The sequence below is a fragment of the Natrix helvetica genome, assembly GCF_964273705.1.
Source record: "Natrix helvetica genome assembly, chromosome: 4".
Lineage (NCBI taxonomy): Eukaryota > Metazoa > Chordata > Lepidosauria > Squamata > Natricidae > Natrix > Natrix helvetica.
Genome location: NC_138550.1, coordinates 108,042,024 through 108,056,883, shown reverse-complemented (window position 1 = coordinate 108,056,883; position 14,860 = coordinate 108,042,024). Strand labels below are relative to the sequence as shown.

General features: G+C 36.6%; 1 protein-coding gene across 5 annotated transcripts in view; it reads right to left on the bottom strand.

Moving 5' to 3' along the window:
* ZNF516 (zinc finger protein 516) overlaps positions 1-14,860 on the bottom strand; it is a 144,226-nt gene that overhangs the window by 14,353 nt on the left and 115,013 nt on the right. For all 5 annotated transcript variants that reach the window (XM_081952282.1, XM_081952284.1, XM_081952283.1 and 2 more), the window contains exon 3: positions 8,784-10,202. In XM_081952282.1, coding sequence (XP_081808408.1) covers positions 8,784-10,202 — 1,419 coding nt within the window. The remainder of the gene's footprint in view (positions 1-8,783; positions 10,203-14,860) is intronic.

The window sequence follows — 14,860 nt, the reverse complement described above, 5'->3', positions numbered from 1 at the left end:
CAATTCCAACTATATCAATCTCTAGCTTCGTCCCGTGTAAGGTTGAGATTGTCTTGGCAACGTTTCGGCGAGGTCTCACTCGCCATCTTCAGTCTACGAAATACCATGCAAAATCTGCTCTGCAACATACATAGGACAAACGAACAGGAGAATAAATGTGCGCATCGCAGAACACAAGAATGCAATAAGAAAAAAAAGAAAAAAACCCTCCCTTTTCCAGCACCTTAAAGCTACAGGACATGAAATTAATTTTGAAGGAACCAAATTAATCTCCAAAACTGAACACTTCAACAAGATAATAATTATGGAAGCTATCGAAATAGAGAAACACCCCCACAACATGAATAAACATGATGATACCTCCCACCTATCAGACATCTGGAAACTAGCCCTAGTCAACAAACGAGTCCCACCCACCACCCAGGCCATTACAACACAAAACAACGGCCACACAGCCAGCACAATTCAGCAGCAATCTACCAATCATGATGCAACCACAGGGGAAAAGACCCGAATACGCCAAGACCTGCATATATATATGCAGGTTTTGACGTATTTGGGTCTTTTCCCGTGTAAGATTGACAGTATCTTGGTGAGGTAACACTCGTCATCTTCAGGCTGGTGACTTTGGCTATATTTTCCTATATTTATAGAAAAACGGCAGCTTCGATCACGCTTTGCTCGCGCAAGCACAATTCATATATATCTATATATGAATGCAGCCTTAGTATTACGTGTTGAAGATGTTGATGATGATGAAATATTTAATTATATAGCCTACGCTGTTCTAATCAACTAGAAACTTTTTGTAGCCATGATTTTAACTTAGTTCCTAAATCTTGTATGTGTTCATTGTGGTTTGTTATAGTATCTGAAATGGCTGTTCTGAATTAATGTATGTTTCAGAGATGTACTCCAACTTCCCGATCCCAGTCTTAACTTCCAAATGTGGGGCATGAGCAATGAGAAAAGAAAGTCATTCTTGTGGTAGGGTGCTAATCCTTGCCCTTCCTTCTTTTCCCATGATTATTTTCCTGCTGATAAGCCCTCCACTTTCAGCCTGTTCAACTTTCTCCAGAATAATCGGATGGATAGATGGCAGGCAATTCTAGATAACTTTTACAAAGTACATGTCAGGTTCCGAAGGGTTAATGAAAGTAGCCATCACCAGATAGAAGTATAGAAGAAGTGAAAGGATTTCATTCAAAGAATTTTGTGGGGTGCATGTAATTCTGTTTTTTGTCTTTTTACAGGTGATGACTTCCCATGATTGAGATAAAGTAGTAACAAAGAACAAAACTAAGAATACTTTTAACCCCTTCCTTTTCAAATGACTTAACTAAGGTGGAATGCATTGCATGTTGCATTAGTTCTTCAAACTACATCAATAGGTTTTCAGAGACGGACAGCAGACATCAAAATACAGCATATGCAGAGTTACAAGAAACACTTTAGAGAAATGTCTGGAAGTGTCCCTGCTTTATTTCATCCAATCAAACTAGGCACATTTTCAGCTACTACTAAAAACGACCTCAGATATATACATTTTAGGTGCTTCTGGTTTTCTTCACTGTAGACCAAATGTATTAAATTAGCATTTGCCATTTCAATGTATGGCCTTTTAGTTGTCTTGATTTAGTAATGATGGTCCTTAGCCTAGATAGATCATTCTCAACACACTGGGAATTATTCCAGTTACACTGTACTTGGTTCCTAAGCCACACTGACATCTTTTTTCACTGCTTATCTCCCCAAAAATATCCATGTAAATTATCATTAAGATGCAGAACAGGTCATCATAGAAATTGAGGGATTTTGTTCATATTAATGCAAAATTTTATGGGTAGTGGGCAACTCTACACATAAATCAAAATCTAAGGGGACTGCTTTGGACAAAACTCAGCAACACTTTTTCGTGCGGCTGTTGATAAAAATAGGATCGTCAACATGATCGCCAACGTCCAATTACAGATAGGGCACACAAAGAAGTGGGCAACTAATAGGCCAAATGTCAACTCTGAAGCTGACTTGACCAAAGCCACTTTGAGGCTTCAGTGTTGCCATACTGGAGCTGAGGGATAGGGAGGGGGGATTACAGATAGCTGGGGTTTTTAGCCAAAACAAAATACTTTCTCTTGGGAACCAAGGACATTCTTACACCTGCTCAGAGAGGAGGAGTGACGTTACCAGGCAACCAGATGGCAACCTGATTGGACCATATGACTGATTGTTCAGGGAAGGGGGAAAACTTTTACTTTCAATTAGGTGAAAACCGTGGGAACCGTGAAGAGTCGGTTTTCACCAGAAGTGTGCCAATATGATATAACTAGTAAAACTATTATTTGAGGAATCTACCTGCCTTGGAGTTTTGCTTGCTACGGGTGTATTACGTGGAACCCTGATACCAAATCTGTCAGAAAAAAGGATTTTGCACAAGAATCAGTTATACTAATTTCTGTCATATTGCGGGCAAGTTTTGTCATAAACCTACTTCTTAAATTAACTGATGAAATGCAATTGTACATGATAGATATTTTAATGACTATTTTTACCATGAAAAAGACAGTAGCTATTAACTACATAAAAGGGAAAGCTTGAGAGAATAATCTCTTCTAAAGGAAAGCAACAGCATTAATGGATTTTTGCAGAGGAAATAGTCCAAGGAAATATTTATTCATTCACTCTTTATGTTAAAGTAATTGAACAAATGCATGTAGAAAAAAGCAAAGGAAGTTTAATTTAATATCAAGTTGATAACTACAATCCACACAAGAATCTCCTTGATCCAGAAATGTGTTTAGAATATTCTACTGCTGATTCTAAAAATAAAAGTAGGAACATGTTTAAAAACATTTAAAAACATTTTCAACTCTGCTCTGGAAATCTCTCAGGTTCTTTGGAAGATTTTCAATGTTTATCAGCAAGAAGTTCAATGACTAAAGAGCTGTTCTGAAATACAGTTTGATCATTATAAGGAGCCATCCAGTAGATGTTGGTCAGCAAAACTAGTTGTCTTCTATGACCTGAAAATGAGGGTATATACTCAGGGGAATAGGGCAACTTGCCACAGCCATGTCACTGCGGCAAACTCACCACAGGCAACTTGCCACAGGAGAACTCACCATGGCCAATCACTATGAGACAGCTCATTCTAGGACAATTTAACAATTCTATGTAATTATTTAAAATAAATAAAAAATATTTTAATTTTTGCCATTCACATTTCATTCTGACCTCCTTTGGCATCTTTTCTTTAATGATTCTATTCCACCATTTCTTTGATATTAGTGTAACTCTTGTTCCTCAGTGAGTTTTAGTGCGAGTTGGCTGTGGCAAGTTGTCCTGCAAGTGAGTTGGCCGTGGCAAGTTGCCCTGCAAGCGAGTTGGCCGTGGCAGGTTGGATGTGGCAAATTGCCATAGACCAGGGGTGTCAAACTAAAGGTGCTTATGTCGTGGCCGCGGGGCCGGTCTGGAAACAGTGAAGGATCGGCCCATGGTGCCTCTGTCATCAAAAATGGAGCTCAGGAGGGCTGCCCATTTTCGCTGGCAGAGTGTTCGGGGCACCAGAGGTGCCCCAACACGAGTGGCGTTGAGAAGGCCACGCCCACCCCGGCCCCCTCAGGTCAAACACAACCCCGATGGGGCCTTCAATGAAATCAAGTTTGACACCCCTACCATAGACTCTATACTCAGCCTGGAACCACATCTGGAATCAGAGTGGATAAGCTAATATAGAAAGGGCCATAAGGCAGATGCTCAGAAACTAGGGCTTCATGGAGATTTTATAAATAAATGATACTGTGTATGATTAGCGCTAAACCATGAGATCAGTGTTAGGTATGAATTAATTCACATGATGTAATTGGGGAAGGTAGGCAATAGCCATTGAATATGCCCCATATTGGGCATTCTATTAGTTACTTTTCTTGACAAAATGGCTTTTATCACAGGACTCCTGGCTAAAAACCCCACATGCATAGTTTGTACTGGTTTGCAAAAGGAATACCTCCCATTATGTCAATGGCATTTAATTCATGGTGGAAAAAATGCTATTGTTGATACAATCAATCCTGTGTGTGAGAGAGAAAGAAACGTTCAGTCATTCAGCCTACTGAAGAGAACATATTCTGCCGATTTATGCATTGTTGTTTTTAAAAAAAAAACCTTCACTGATGTTGTATTTGAGCAGTCCAAATCAGAATGCACACTTAAGATGATAAATTCTGATAATAACCAAGATCAATGTTAAAAGATAAACAATATTAATGCTTTAAAGATCTCTTTATGCAAAACTTGTTATACAGATCACAATACCTCCATCAATGAAGGGTGCAGGTGTGTATAAATATTATTCACTTTTATTTACATAAATTTCAGATTCTCATCAGAGTAATTCCTGTGGAACTAGAAAGGATAATTGCCATGCTGCCTGTGTCACATTTAATACTATGATAGCTGTAAATAACACTCATAGTAAAATAGAAAAATAACCCCTGAAGAATCTGAAACGCTGGTCTTGGTCTTGTGGGGGAGCTGTTTTCTTAACAACATTCTTAAGAAAGCAAAAAGCTTGTGAATGCCCGACACAATACAAATGCTAATAACTTGCACTGATATTCTGGTGGTATTTGTAACTATTTCTCCAAGGGGTTGGAAAATTGCTGTGTTACCAGAAAGAAACAAAATTGTGCACTTATCTCCTGAGAACAGAGGCACAATTTAAAATGTAAAAGCAAAAACTCCAAACCTGCCCCAATTCTACTGCTAAAGCATTCATAAGGGAATGCTCTACTGGGAGCACTAAAGTTCTATTGCAAAGGAGAAGTACACTGAATATTTTAAATTAAAAATGAATAAGACTCCTAAGTGTATGTTCAAATGTATGTAGAAAGAAGAAAAGAGGGAGAAAGAGTAGGAGTAGGGGAAGGAAGAAAGGAAGGAAGGAGAGGAGGAAGAGGAGGAGGAGGAGGAGGAGGAGGAGGAGGAGGAGGAGGAGAAGAAGAAGAAGAAGAAGAAGAAGAAGAAGAAGAAGAAGAAGAAGAAGAAGAAGAAGAAGAAGAAGAAGAAGAAGAAGAAGAATGGTGTTGAACAAAACAATCTGCAAATAAAAAGGAAACTAACTCTAAGGTTTCAAAGTCTGACCAATTTGAGTGAAGGTTAAATGAAGACATAATTAGTGATGTTTTCCAGGCATTAGATGATATTTTTGATAAAGTAAAATAGTGGCTACTGTTGTATAAGCAGATCTGTACTGGCCATGCATTCAATGCAGATCAGAAAAGGAAATGAAAAGTGAAGTAACACAAAGACAAATTTTTGAATTCCTAGGTTTATTACTAGGATTGACAAAGCCAATGTGTTCGCAGAAAGCAATGCCCAATGAGTGTGCATTGAGAATTTGACAACACCGTACAATTGTGCTGTAGAAAATATTCAATTGTTTGTGATTAAGCTCTTTTAAAACAGAAGATGAAGTTACTACGCTACTTTAGTTTAACAATTATGCTCTTACTCTAGTCTATACATGAATGAATCAACATATTTTCCTTACTTTGTATTCTTGTAAATTCTTGCTTTTTTATTGTTACAGCATCCACAATTTTCCTTTTAGATCAATGGTATATTTTTATTTCTGCATGGTATTTGGGACAGCATGACTAATTTATAAACAAAACCTGAGTCTTTGGCTTAAATTGCTTATCTGGTTCTTTAGCAAACTTATTTCACACTATGAAATTTTAGATAGTCCTTGACTTACAACCACAATTGAGTCCAAAAGTTCTGTTGCTAAGTGAGACAGTTGTTAAATGAATTTTGTCCCTTTATGACCTTTCTTGTCACAGTTGTTAAGTGAATCACTGTAGTTGTTAAATTAGTAACATGGTTAAGTAAATCTGGCTTCCCCATTGACTTTGCTTGTTAGAAAGTCCCCTGGGACACTGCATATGTTGCCAATCTTCTGAATTTTGATTACGTGACAATGGTTCTAAGTATGAAAAAACATCATTTTTTCAGTGCCATTGTAACTTTGAATGGTCACTAAATGAACTGTTGTAAGTCAAGGACTACCTATGTAGTGTGTCCTATTAATGAGAGCTGTCCTAAGTTGTATAATGGCATTTCCATCAGCATCTTAGAGTTCCTTATAGCTGCAGCATAAGAAAAAAGTCAAAAGTCAGCCTATGAATTCTGGCTAAACTAATCTGGAAAAATTTGAAATCAAGGCATTCTATTGTTTATTGCCTTAATGTGGGAATTGACTAATGTGATTGTTTTCTACTTACCAAAATTAATATCAGGGGGAACAAATCATCTTCTGAAAAAGGTTTCTGATCCTGGCATTAGCTATTCCAGAAATGGAGCAATGTTGACATGGGAAGAACCAAAGAATCGTTTCATCCCAATGCAAGTGGATTTTTCTTAACCACATAAAAAAAGGCACTGCCAAATAGTAGTCACCAATAAGTAAATCTGTCACAATAATTCTTTCTCTTATCATTCAGCATGATTTTCTCTTTTTCTTTCATCTTATCCTGTCTTGAACTCACTTTTTTTTGTATTTTCTTTGGTTGTTTTCCAAATAAGCATGTTTTTGTTTCCAAATTTGCTTAATGTTCAGATTGTGCACATATTTTTTGTCTATTAGGATGCATTTTCATGCATTCTTTTCCTAAATCTTTGTATATTGCCTTTACACACACCGTGGTTTTTTAACTGGAAAGAGCCCAAAACATTGAATTTTGAAAAACTAAAACCAAGTTTTAGTTCATATGTGGGTTCAAAAATGCAAAATTTAAAAAAAAAAAAATTCATCTGTTTAGTAGTAGCCCGATTATAAGAAGGGGCCCTTATAACTTTTTCAATAAGCAAAATAATAGACATATGTTTGCACTGCAACTTCTTAAGAGCACTTACGCAGGTCCCACTAAGTAAAACAGACCAAGAATCTACAAGAAGACTAACTTGTATTAAGATTGGCTATAAGAACAGAATCCTGCAAGTCTAATTATGCAGTTTCTCCTCTAGTTTATCGTTTAATGAATTAAGGACATGTTTGCCCAATTGCTTTGAATATTACCTTGTTTCTCAAATCTTAAAAATATTTCAACCCTTTTTGCCTAGGTAACAATTCTATCAAGTTCAACTTTCTTACTCTCAGCAACCTATTAGATATTACCTTACAGCTCTTTACAAATAATTGTTAACATCTTTACAGTATCTTTTACAAATCAAATGCTTATGCCATATTTTAAGGATATTTTCTTACCAACAGCTGGATAAAACTCGTCTAAATACTGATCTCTTTATTCTACATCTTGGCAAACATGCTGTAAATTCTTTTTTGCTCAATGGACATCATACACAACTACCTATATAGATCTTCAAGGCATGTGCACATTTGCAAGGCATTTCCCCAAAATGGGTCTTATTCTTTCTAAGTGGTTAATAATTAAATCTTTATTAATTTAGCTCATAAGAAAAAGGGCTACATTTATCTAGACTAAGCAACAAAAATATTTACACTGGGCGAACAAGAAAAAAGTAAATTTTAATAAATCACTTAAGGAAGACAAGTCATTGGTGTCAAAAGGCTGCATTCTTTTATCCTATTATCTTATGAATAAATCAATTCATCTTAAATTCTGAGAATGCTATATTTAGTTTTATATTTGAACAAGATTTCCAGCTAAGCCTAAATTCAAAATCTTCTCCGGAATTAGGATCATCTTTGCTTGCTCCTTCTGCTGTTGTGAGAGCCTATTAGTTATTGCTAATCCTAGGTTTTGGCTATGAAATTCTGGTAACCTGACAGTGGAAATAGAGCTCTGCATATGCTCAGGAGCTCTCTTTCATTATTGCTATAATATCACATGTATAAAGCATGTTTAATAAGTATACATCAATACATTCCCATTTTAAATATTAAAATGATAGTTGCCCTTAAGACTGAAAATACTGCTATATATAACATTTTTTGCTTGCCATAAAAGAACTACTTTATAATTCACAACCATTTGAAATAAATGGTGCAGAGTTGGTAGGACTGAGATATGCAGAGTCAAATATCCCTCAAGTCAGTCTGAATTATCCAGTCCCCAAGGCTTCTGCTCAAATCCATTGCAAATTGGACACTACTGTTCTGATTCTAGCAGCTGGGAAATCCAACAAACTTCAAACCTAGCCAAAATTATTTTGCCCTAGTAATGAATTGTTTTTTTTATTATTATTATTATTTCCTTTCCCTCTGTCTTCAATGTTTTACCATCAGTTTTATCTCCAAAACACAGATCTGTCATTGAATTCTGAAAATCCCTTGCACTCAAAATTTTCAATAAAGTCGTAATTTTCTTGAAATAATCATTTCTCGCACCAAGTAAATTCCTGCCCCCTATTTTAGATTGGATACAAATCTGAGAGTGTAACTTTTGCTTGGACATTTCATGTAGACTAAATTCTCTCAAGCCTCTTCAAGCATCCCCCACTAAAAAAAAAAAAAGAGGGGGGGGACTGAATCCACTTAATTGCAGATAGAATTCTAGCAGTGAGACCTTAACATATCTTTCTTCAGAAGGAAATGTCATTAAGTTCAATAGCAGTGTTATTCCCAGGTAAGCCACCTAAATGATCTGATGCAGGACAGGATAGTTAAATAGGAGAGATAACCTTGTCAAACACAGACACTAACAACACAAGTGTTTTGTGGAATTCCTTATGTTAGAGGGGGGGGGGGAGGGATTAAGAATTTAAAAATATGCTGGAAAGACAGTTCTTAGGATTCTTACCAGCACGGTCCATTACGGGGCTATTGGCACCCCAGGTTTGGTAGAAAGTAGCCAGATCCTTTGGAATGGAGGTCTTTAAGATGTTTACAATATCCAAACATTTCTCATGCCCCTCAGGGGATGGCTCCTGTTTGGTGGAATGTACAGGTGGAGGAGGTCCTGCTGCAACAGGCTGAGGTTGCATCAAAGGACTTGTTCTGGATCCTCCAGTACAATTGATCAATGCTCTCATTTCACTTTCCCTCTTGGCGGTACGTTCTTGCTGAGGCATTGATGGAGGTTCTTGAGTAATGCATGGGTCAGTTTTACACAGAGGGTGGTACTGAGATGGAGATAAAAATTTGGCCTTCCCTGTATCTGGAGTACAATGCTTGATTAAAGGAGCAGATCCAGCATTTACTTGAGGGACTACGTACTTTTCTGTTTCTCTGTTACTGGAGGTCTGTCCGCTAGGTTTAGATATCACTGTATGGGAAGGCGTTGAATTTCTGCTAAAGTTTCCCGTTTGCATCAATTTGGAGTTCACATCAAATTTTGATTTTAATTGGGGCTGCTGGGTACTGTATTGTTCGTGAGTGTGGTTAAGTTTGGGTGGTCTATATCCATCAATAGCTGATGGTTGCGGACCACAGCCCCCAGTGGATGGTGCATCTTTTGCCATAGCCCCGGGCTTAGGAGATACAGAAATATCAGAATTATTATTATTTTTGGATCCTGACAACCCACTCGGCACCTGAGTACGTGTAAATCTGGCTATAGGCAAAGGTTGGCATTCTTTCCCACCAAGTACAGGAGGTGGTCCAGTGCGCCCACTTCTTGCCATAAAAACAGAATTATGTTTTATACTCTTGAATCCACTTTGAAGAACCCAAGCAGGAGCCATAGAATTACAACTAACTTTGTGCCAAATTCTTTTGTGCATCCACAGGACTTCTGGATAGTAAGTTTTATGACTGCAGTAAGGACATCGATGGACAATCAGAGCAGCCTGCAAGGTTGAGGTAAAACTCGAATCAGCCCTAGTTGATTTCTCACTTAGATCTAATGGAGTCTTTTCAGACATCTCTGTATCTTTATTGAGCGCAGCATGTTCATTCATCTCTACAAGGATCTCTTTAGCGAGCTTCTGCTGAATTTCCAAGGGGCTTTGCAAACTCAGTCTCACATCAGCAGTCTTACTGGAACAAGGAAAATCACCACTTTGCTGAAATGCCGACATCTTTGAATCAGGGTAAATTTTGCAATCCACATATTTTGGAAATGGTTCTTTGATCTTGTCCTGTGGTGTAGATGCCACTTTTAGCACTTCGGGTTTAGATTCCACAGCATTTTTTTCTCTATTGTTTCTTTCCTGATTGAGCTGTATGGCTGTCCCAGATGCATCTTCAGCAGAAAAATTGCAGAGAAATGGTTTTTTACCTGTAGAGTACACATACAAAAATTAATATGAAGATATGTTTAAAAAGATACCTGTCAGGGAAAATTAAACACAAGGACAACATAATGATTTGGATGAGGAAAAAAAAAAAGCCTGGGAGCCCAGCATTCAAGGCACAGGTATTATAACTCGCATGTACATGAAATCTTACATTATAAACAGTATTGCTTTATTCTCACAAAACTGCATACTTTAAAAGAAAGGAATTAATTTGCACAGAATACTGTGTTCATGATACTAAAAACAGGAACCAAAAACAGTTTATGATAATGTTGTGAGATTGTGCTGACTTGCTCAATCAGGAAGTGTATATTTTATGCCCGCAGTATTATCAAAACAGCTTTTCCCTATAGTTTAAAGAGATAAACTAATTTACAATCAGAAAAAGCAACTTTCAGATATTAAAGACTAGCTATTAAATTATGTTTAAGATAATTTGGCTGGCAAGATGGGAAAAGGGGGCAAATGCCTGTTTAAAGTAATTATAGCTATTTTCAGTCATGGCTATACAATTTTCATTCACATTCTATTCCTATTCCAGAAATTCCGGCAAAGTGTACTGATAAAGTTAAAAGTTCAAACCTACATGACCACAGATACAAGACAATTTAATCAAGGCGGTAAAGATGGGAAACCAGCCAAGGACACACTCACAAACCAACCAACCCTAAAACTGCAACAGAGCATCTGATTCTTCCTCCATTGTTCTAGTTTCACAAAAAGAACAAACGATGCACACACATAAAGTGCCATTACATAAATCATTAGGCTATTTTTTTCTCAACTGGCTACTTCGCTACAAAACTGAAACATGCTATATGATGTGACTTTTTGGGACAGTTCTACAAATAAACTATACATAATTTCAAAGAATGAAGTAAAAATTGTGGAGAAGAGATAAAGGAATAATAATAAAAAACTATATTCAACATATTCTTAATATGCAGTATGCAAGGATCCCTCTGCATTTTCCTTCACAAGTTCTTCATTTCAAAATGAATCAGTGTGATGCAGTATTTAAGATTTCAGATTAGGAATGAGAAGAGCTGGGTTCAAATCTACCCTCAGCCTTCCAAATTCCCAAGATGAGTTAACTAATAACAATTAATATTAAACATCCTTCAATTATAATTTTCTAACTTCTTTTCTGAAATAAATTCAAATTATTTACTTTTAACAGGATCACAATTCATCTTTTCATTTAAATATTAAACAAGTTCACGTATAGGTAGTCCTCAATTTACAAAAGTTCATTAAGTGACTGTTCAAAGTTACAACGGCACTGAAAAAAGTGAGCATTTTTCACACTTACAACCATTGCAGCATCCTCATGATCATGTGTTCAAAATTCAGATGCTTGGCAATTGACTCCTATTTATGACAGTTCTGGTATCCCTGGGGTCATGTAAATCACCCTTTGCAACCTTCTTACAAGTAAAATCAATGGGGAAGCCAGATTCAATTCATAACCATATTTACTAACTTAATAACTGCAGTTAACAACAGTGGCAAGAAAAATCATAAAATGGGGCTTAACTCACTCAACTAATGTTTTACCTAGTAACAGAAATTGTGGGCTTAATTGTGGTTAGTCGAGGGCTATCTATATTATATTTACAAATGTTCTAGTAATCATTTATCAAATATGGTTTAATATTTCTTCTGGTTCAGACTCTTGTGAACGCTCGAGCATATTCTAAACATTGGTTATCTACATCTGTATCTATATCTAAATGTAAACATATATCTCATCTGTATCTATGGATGGAGAGAGAAATAGACAGTAATTACATTTTAAAGTATTTCTTATAAGAAGGAATATAGAATCAAGAATGCTTTAGATCACTTTTGCAAACATCTGACATTATAAAACATCTGTCTTCCTTTTGGTCTCTCACAGAACATACACTGTGTTTGCTCATGATAACTCTTTACAGTGGGGTTAATATGCATGGTTTACTTTAAGTTTCATTGCTCATTTGCTGATAAAGTCCAGGATTACCACTAAATAGTTGTCTTCCATCTATACAGAAGTGCTGAGAACTCCTGAAGACTGGTAGAAACAGAGCATAAGGAGTCTTTTTTGCATCTGCATTTTATCTCAGCACAAGCATTTTGGAAAATCAAACACATCACTGTTGCTTAGTACAACTTTGGTACCATAGGCACAGTTCCAACCCTGCCAAATGTGATCTGTTTAAGCCTGAACGTTCAACAAAAACAACGTCTCAGCTTCATTTAATTTGACCTCAGCTCCTGTTCAGGGAAAAGGCATTAAGCCTTTGTTTAATTCTGAGTAATTAGCTTAAAAATAACCCATAGATTTGCTGTCTAACAGGGTTGAATACTTTATTCTGTTAACATCATTTTCTTTTCAAACTCTCAAAGGGACAAGGTCCTTTGTGTTTAAAGTGTTTTTTAAACCTTCCTGTTTTACAAGTTAAGACTTCCTGAAAGCACATGCCCAAGATTACTAGCTGCATCTACATTTTAAAAGGGGGAAAAAAGTTATATAGAACTGTGAAATTAGAGACTGCACATCTGTGTTATTTTCAAAGCAGATCTGTCACAACTCAATATAACACCAGCTAGGAGAACTGAGGTGGCTTTTCTGTGACATTTCATGTGATGGAGCTTGTTTACATATAGACGCTAAGCAAAGATAAAATTAATCTTATCAGAAGAGCTTAGAAATCATGACCTGTCCAAAAACATCTGGTAGGCTCCTTGAGTGAAGAAACATTTCAATGGAGGGGTTTACATTCCCAGAATTATTCCAGATACCCTGTTTCCCCCAAAATAAGCCCTCCCTGGATAATAAGCCCAATTGGGCTTTTGAGCGCATGCGCTAAAATAAGCCCTCCCCGAAAATATTGCAACACAACAACAGCCATGAGGTGACCACGCTCGTCGCCTCCTGCACCTCAAAAATAATAAAACCTCCCCGGAAATAAGGCCAAGTGCTTATTTCGGGGGCAAAAGAAAATAAGATCCTGTCTTGTTTTCAGGAAAACACGGTAGTTTCTAGCTACCAATAAAAATGCATTGTTCTACTATTCTATCTTCACTTTCTTTACTACAGTAAAAAAAAAATGATTTAGATTGTTAGAGTTTAGATATTTTTTATCCCACTTTTATTGTTTTTATAAATAACTCAAAGCAGCAAACTACCTAATATTTCGTCCTTCTCCTATTTTCTCCACTACAATAATCCTATGAGGTGAATTGGAAAAAGAAACCCTAGCCCAAAGTCACCCAGCTGGCTTTTGTGCCTATGATTCTCCTGGTTTCTCGCCTGGTGCCTTTACCTCTAAACTAATACGGACTCCCAACAGCTGATGAGACTTCTAGGATTTTTCCATAAAATTTTATGCATCAAATAGGTAACTTACTGAATGAGCAGCAAATGGGAGTCTATGTTTATTTGATACGAGCTAGCAGTTCTGCACCGATATCTTGAAGTATCCTTGAATATTATCTAGTATCTCAGAGTTGTGTGTGTGTATATGTGAGTGTACACACACCCAGCAAGCAATGACCAAGAAAAATCCACTAAGAATATCCAAGGTATTCAAGCATGAACACTTCAGTGCACTGTACCCCATCCTCCCAGGAAATGAATGTCTGAACCAAAACACATGTATTTTGGAAGTTTGGGGCCATATACCGCTTTACTGTGTTACTATTTGGACACCAAGCAGAATCAGTAACAGTTATAATTTAATTGAACAATTTTAATAGATATATTTGCCCCCAAAATCTGTGTTAGAAAAGCCAGAGTGGTACGCCCTCTGAGCTACTTACTGGCAGGAAGACATAGAAATAGTACTTCCCAGTTGCCACAAGGAAAAATAATAATAATTTGAAAAATATGGAAATATAGAGTATTGAATTGGAGAATGCAACTATAAAAAACTAAACAACAAGAGGCTTTATTCAATAAAGTTCTTGAAAGAAAATTTGACATTTAACTTCAAAACTAAGCAAAGTTCAATGTTCCTACATTTTATTTTTTATTTCTCCAGATTATTCACCAGCCCCCAAACAAACTTTTTTGCATTACAAGGTTCTATTGTTGCTTAGTGCTAGTTTGAATAGTTCTGCTGCTTCCAGCATGTGATATTGCAAGAAATTTAATAAATCCAGAATTTCTGGTTAATATCTTCAGTAAGGAAGGATTTTTTAGTTCTTGCTATTTGTTTCTTTTTCTTTAAGTGTTTAATTATTTCCATGTATGTTTTATTTCAGATTTTTAGTTTTTCTTTTTCTTTCTTAAACAAAAGATGAATGTAAAGAGAAATTACACGATTATATAATTTTAAATGGAATATTTGGGAATGTAAGAAAGTTTTTGGTATTAGAATATGACAGGACTGAATTATGTTTTTAAGGTTACTTGTTCTCAAACTACATCTACCCTGTTTCCCTGAAAATAAGACCTCCCCAGATAATAAGTCCAATCGGGCTTTTGAGCGCATGAGCTAAAATATGCTCTCCCCGGAAAATAAGCCCTCCCTGAAAATACTACAACCCAGCAGCAGCCATGAGGTGACCACGCTCGCCGCCTCCTGCACCTCAAAAATAAGACCTCCCCGAAAATAAGTGCAAGCACTTGTTTTGGGGATCAAAAGAAAATAAG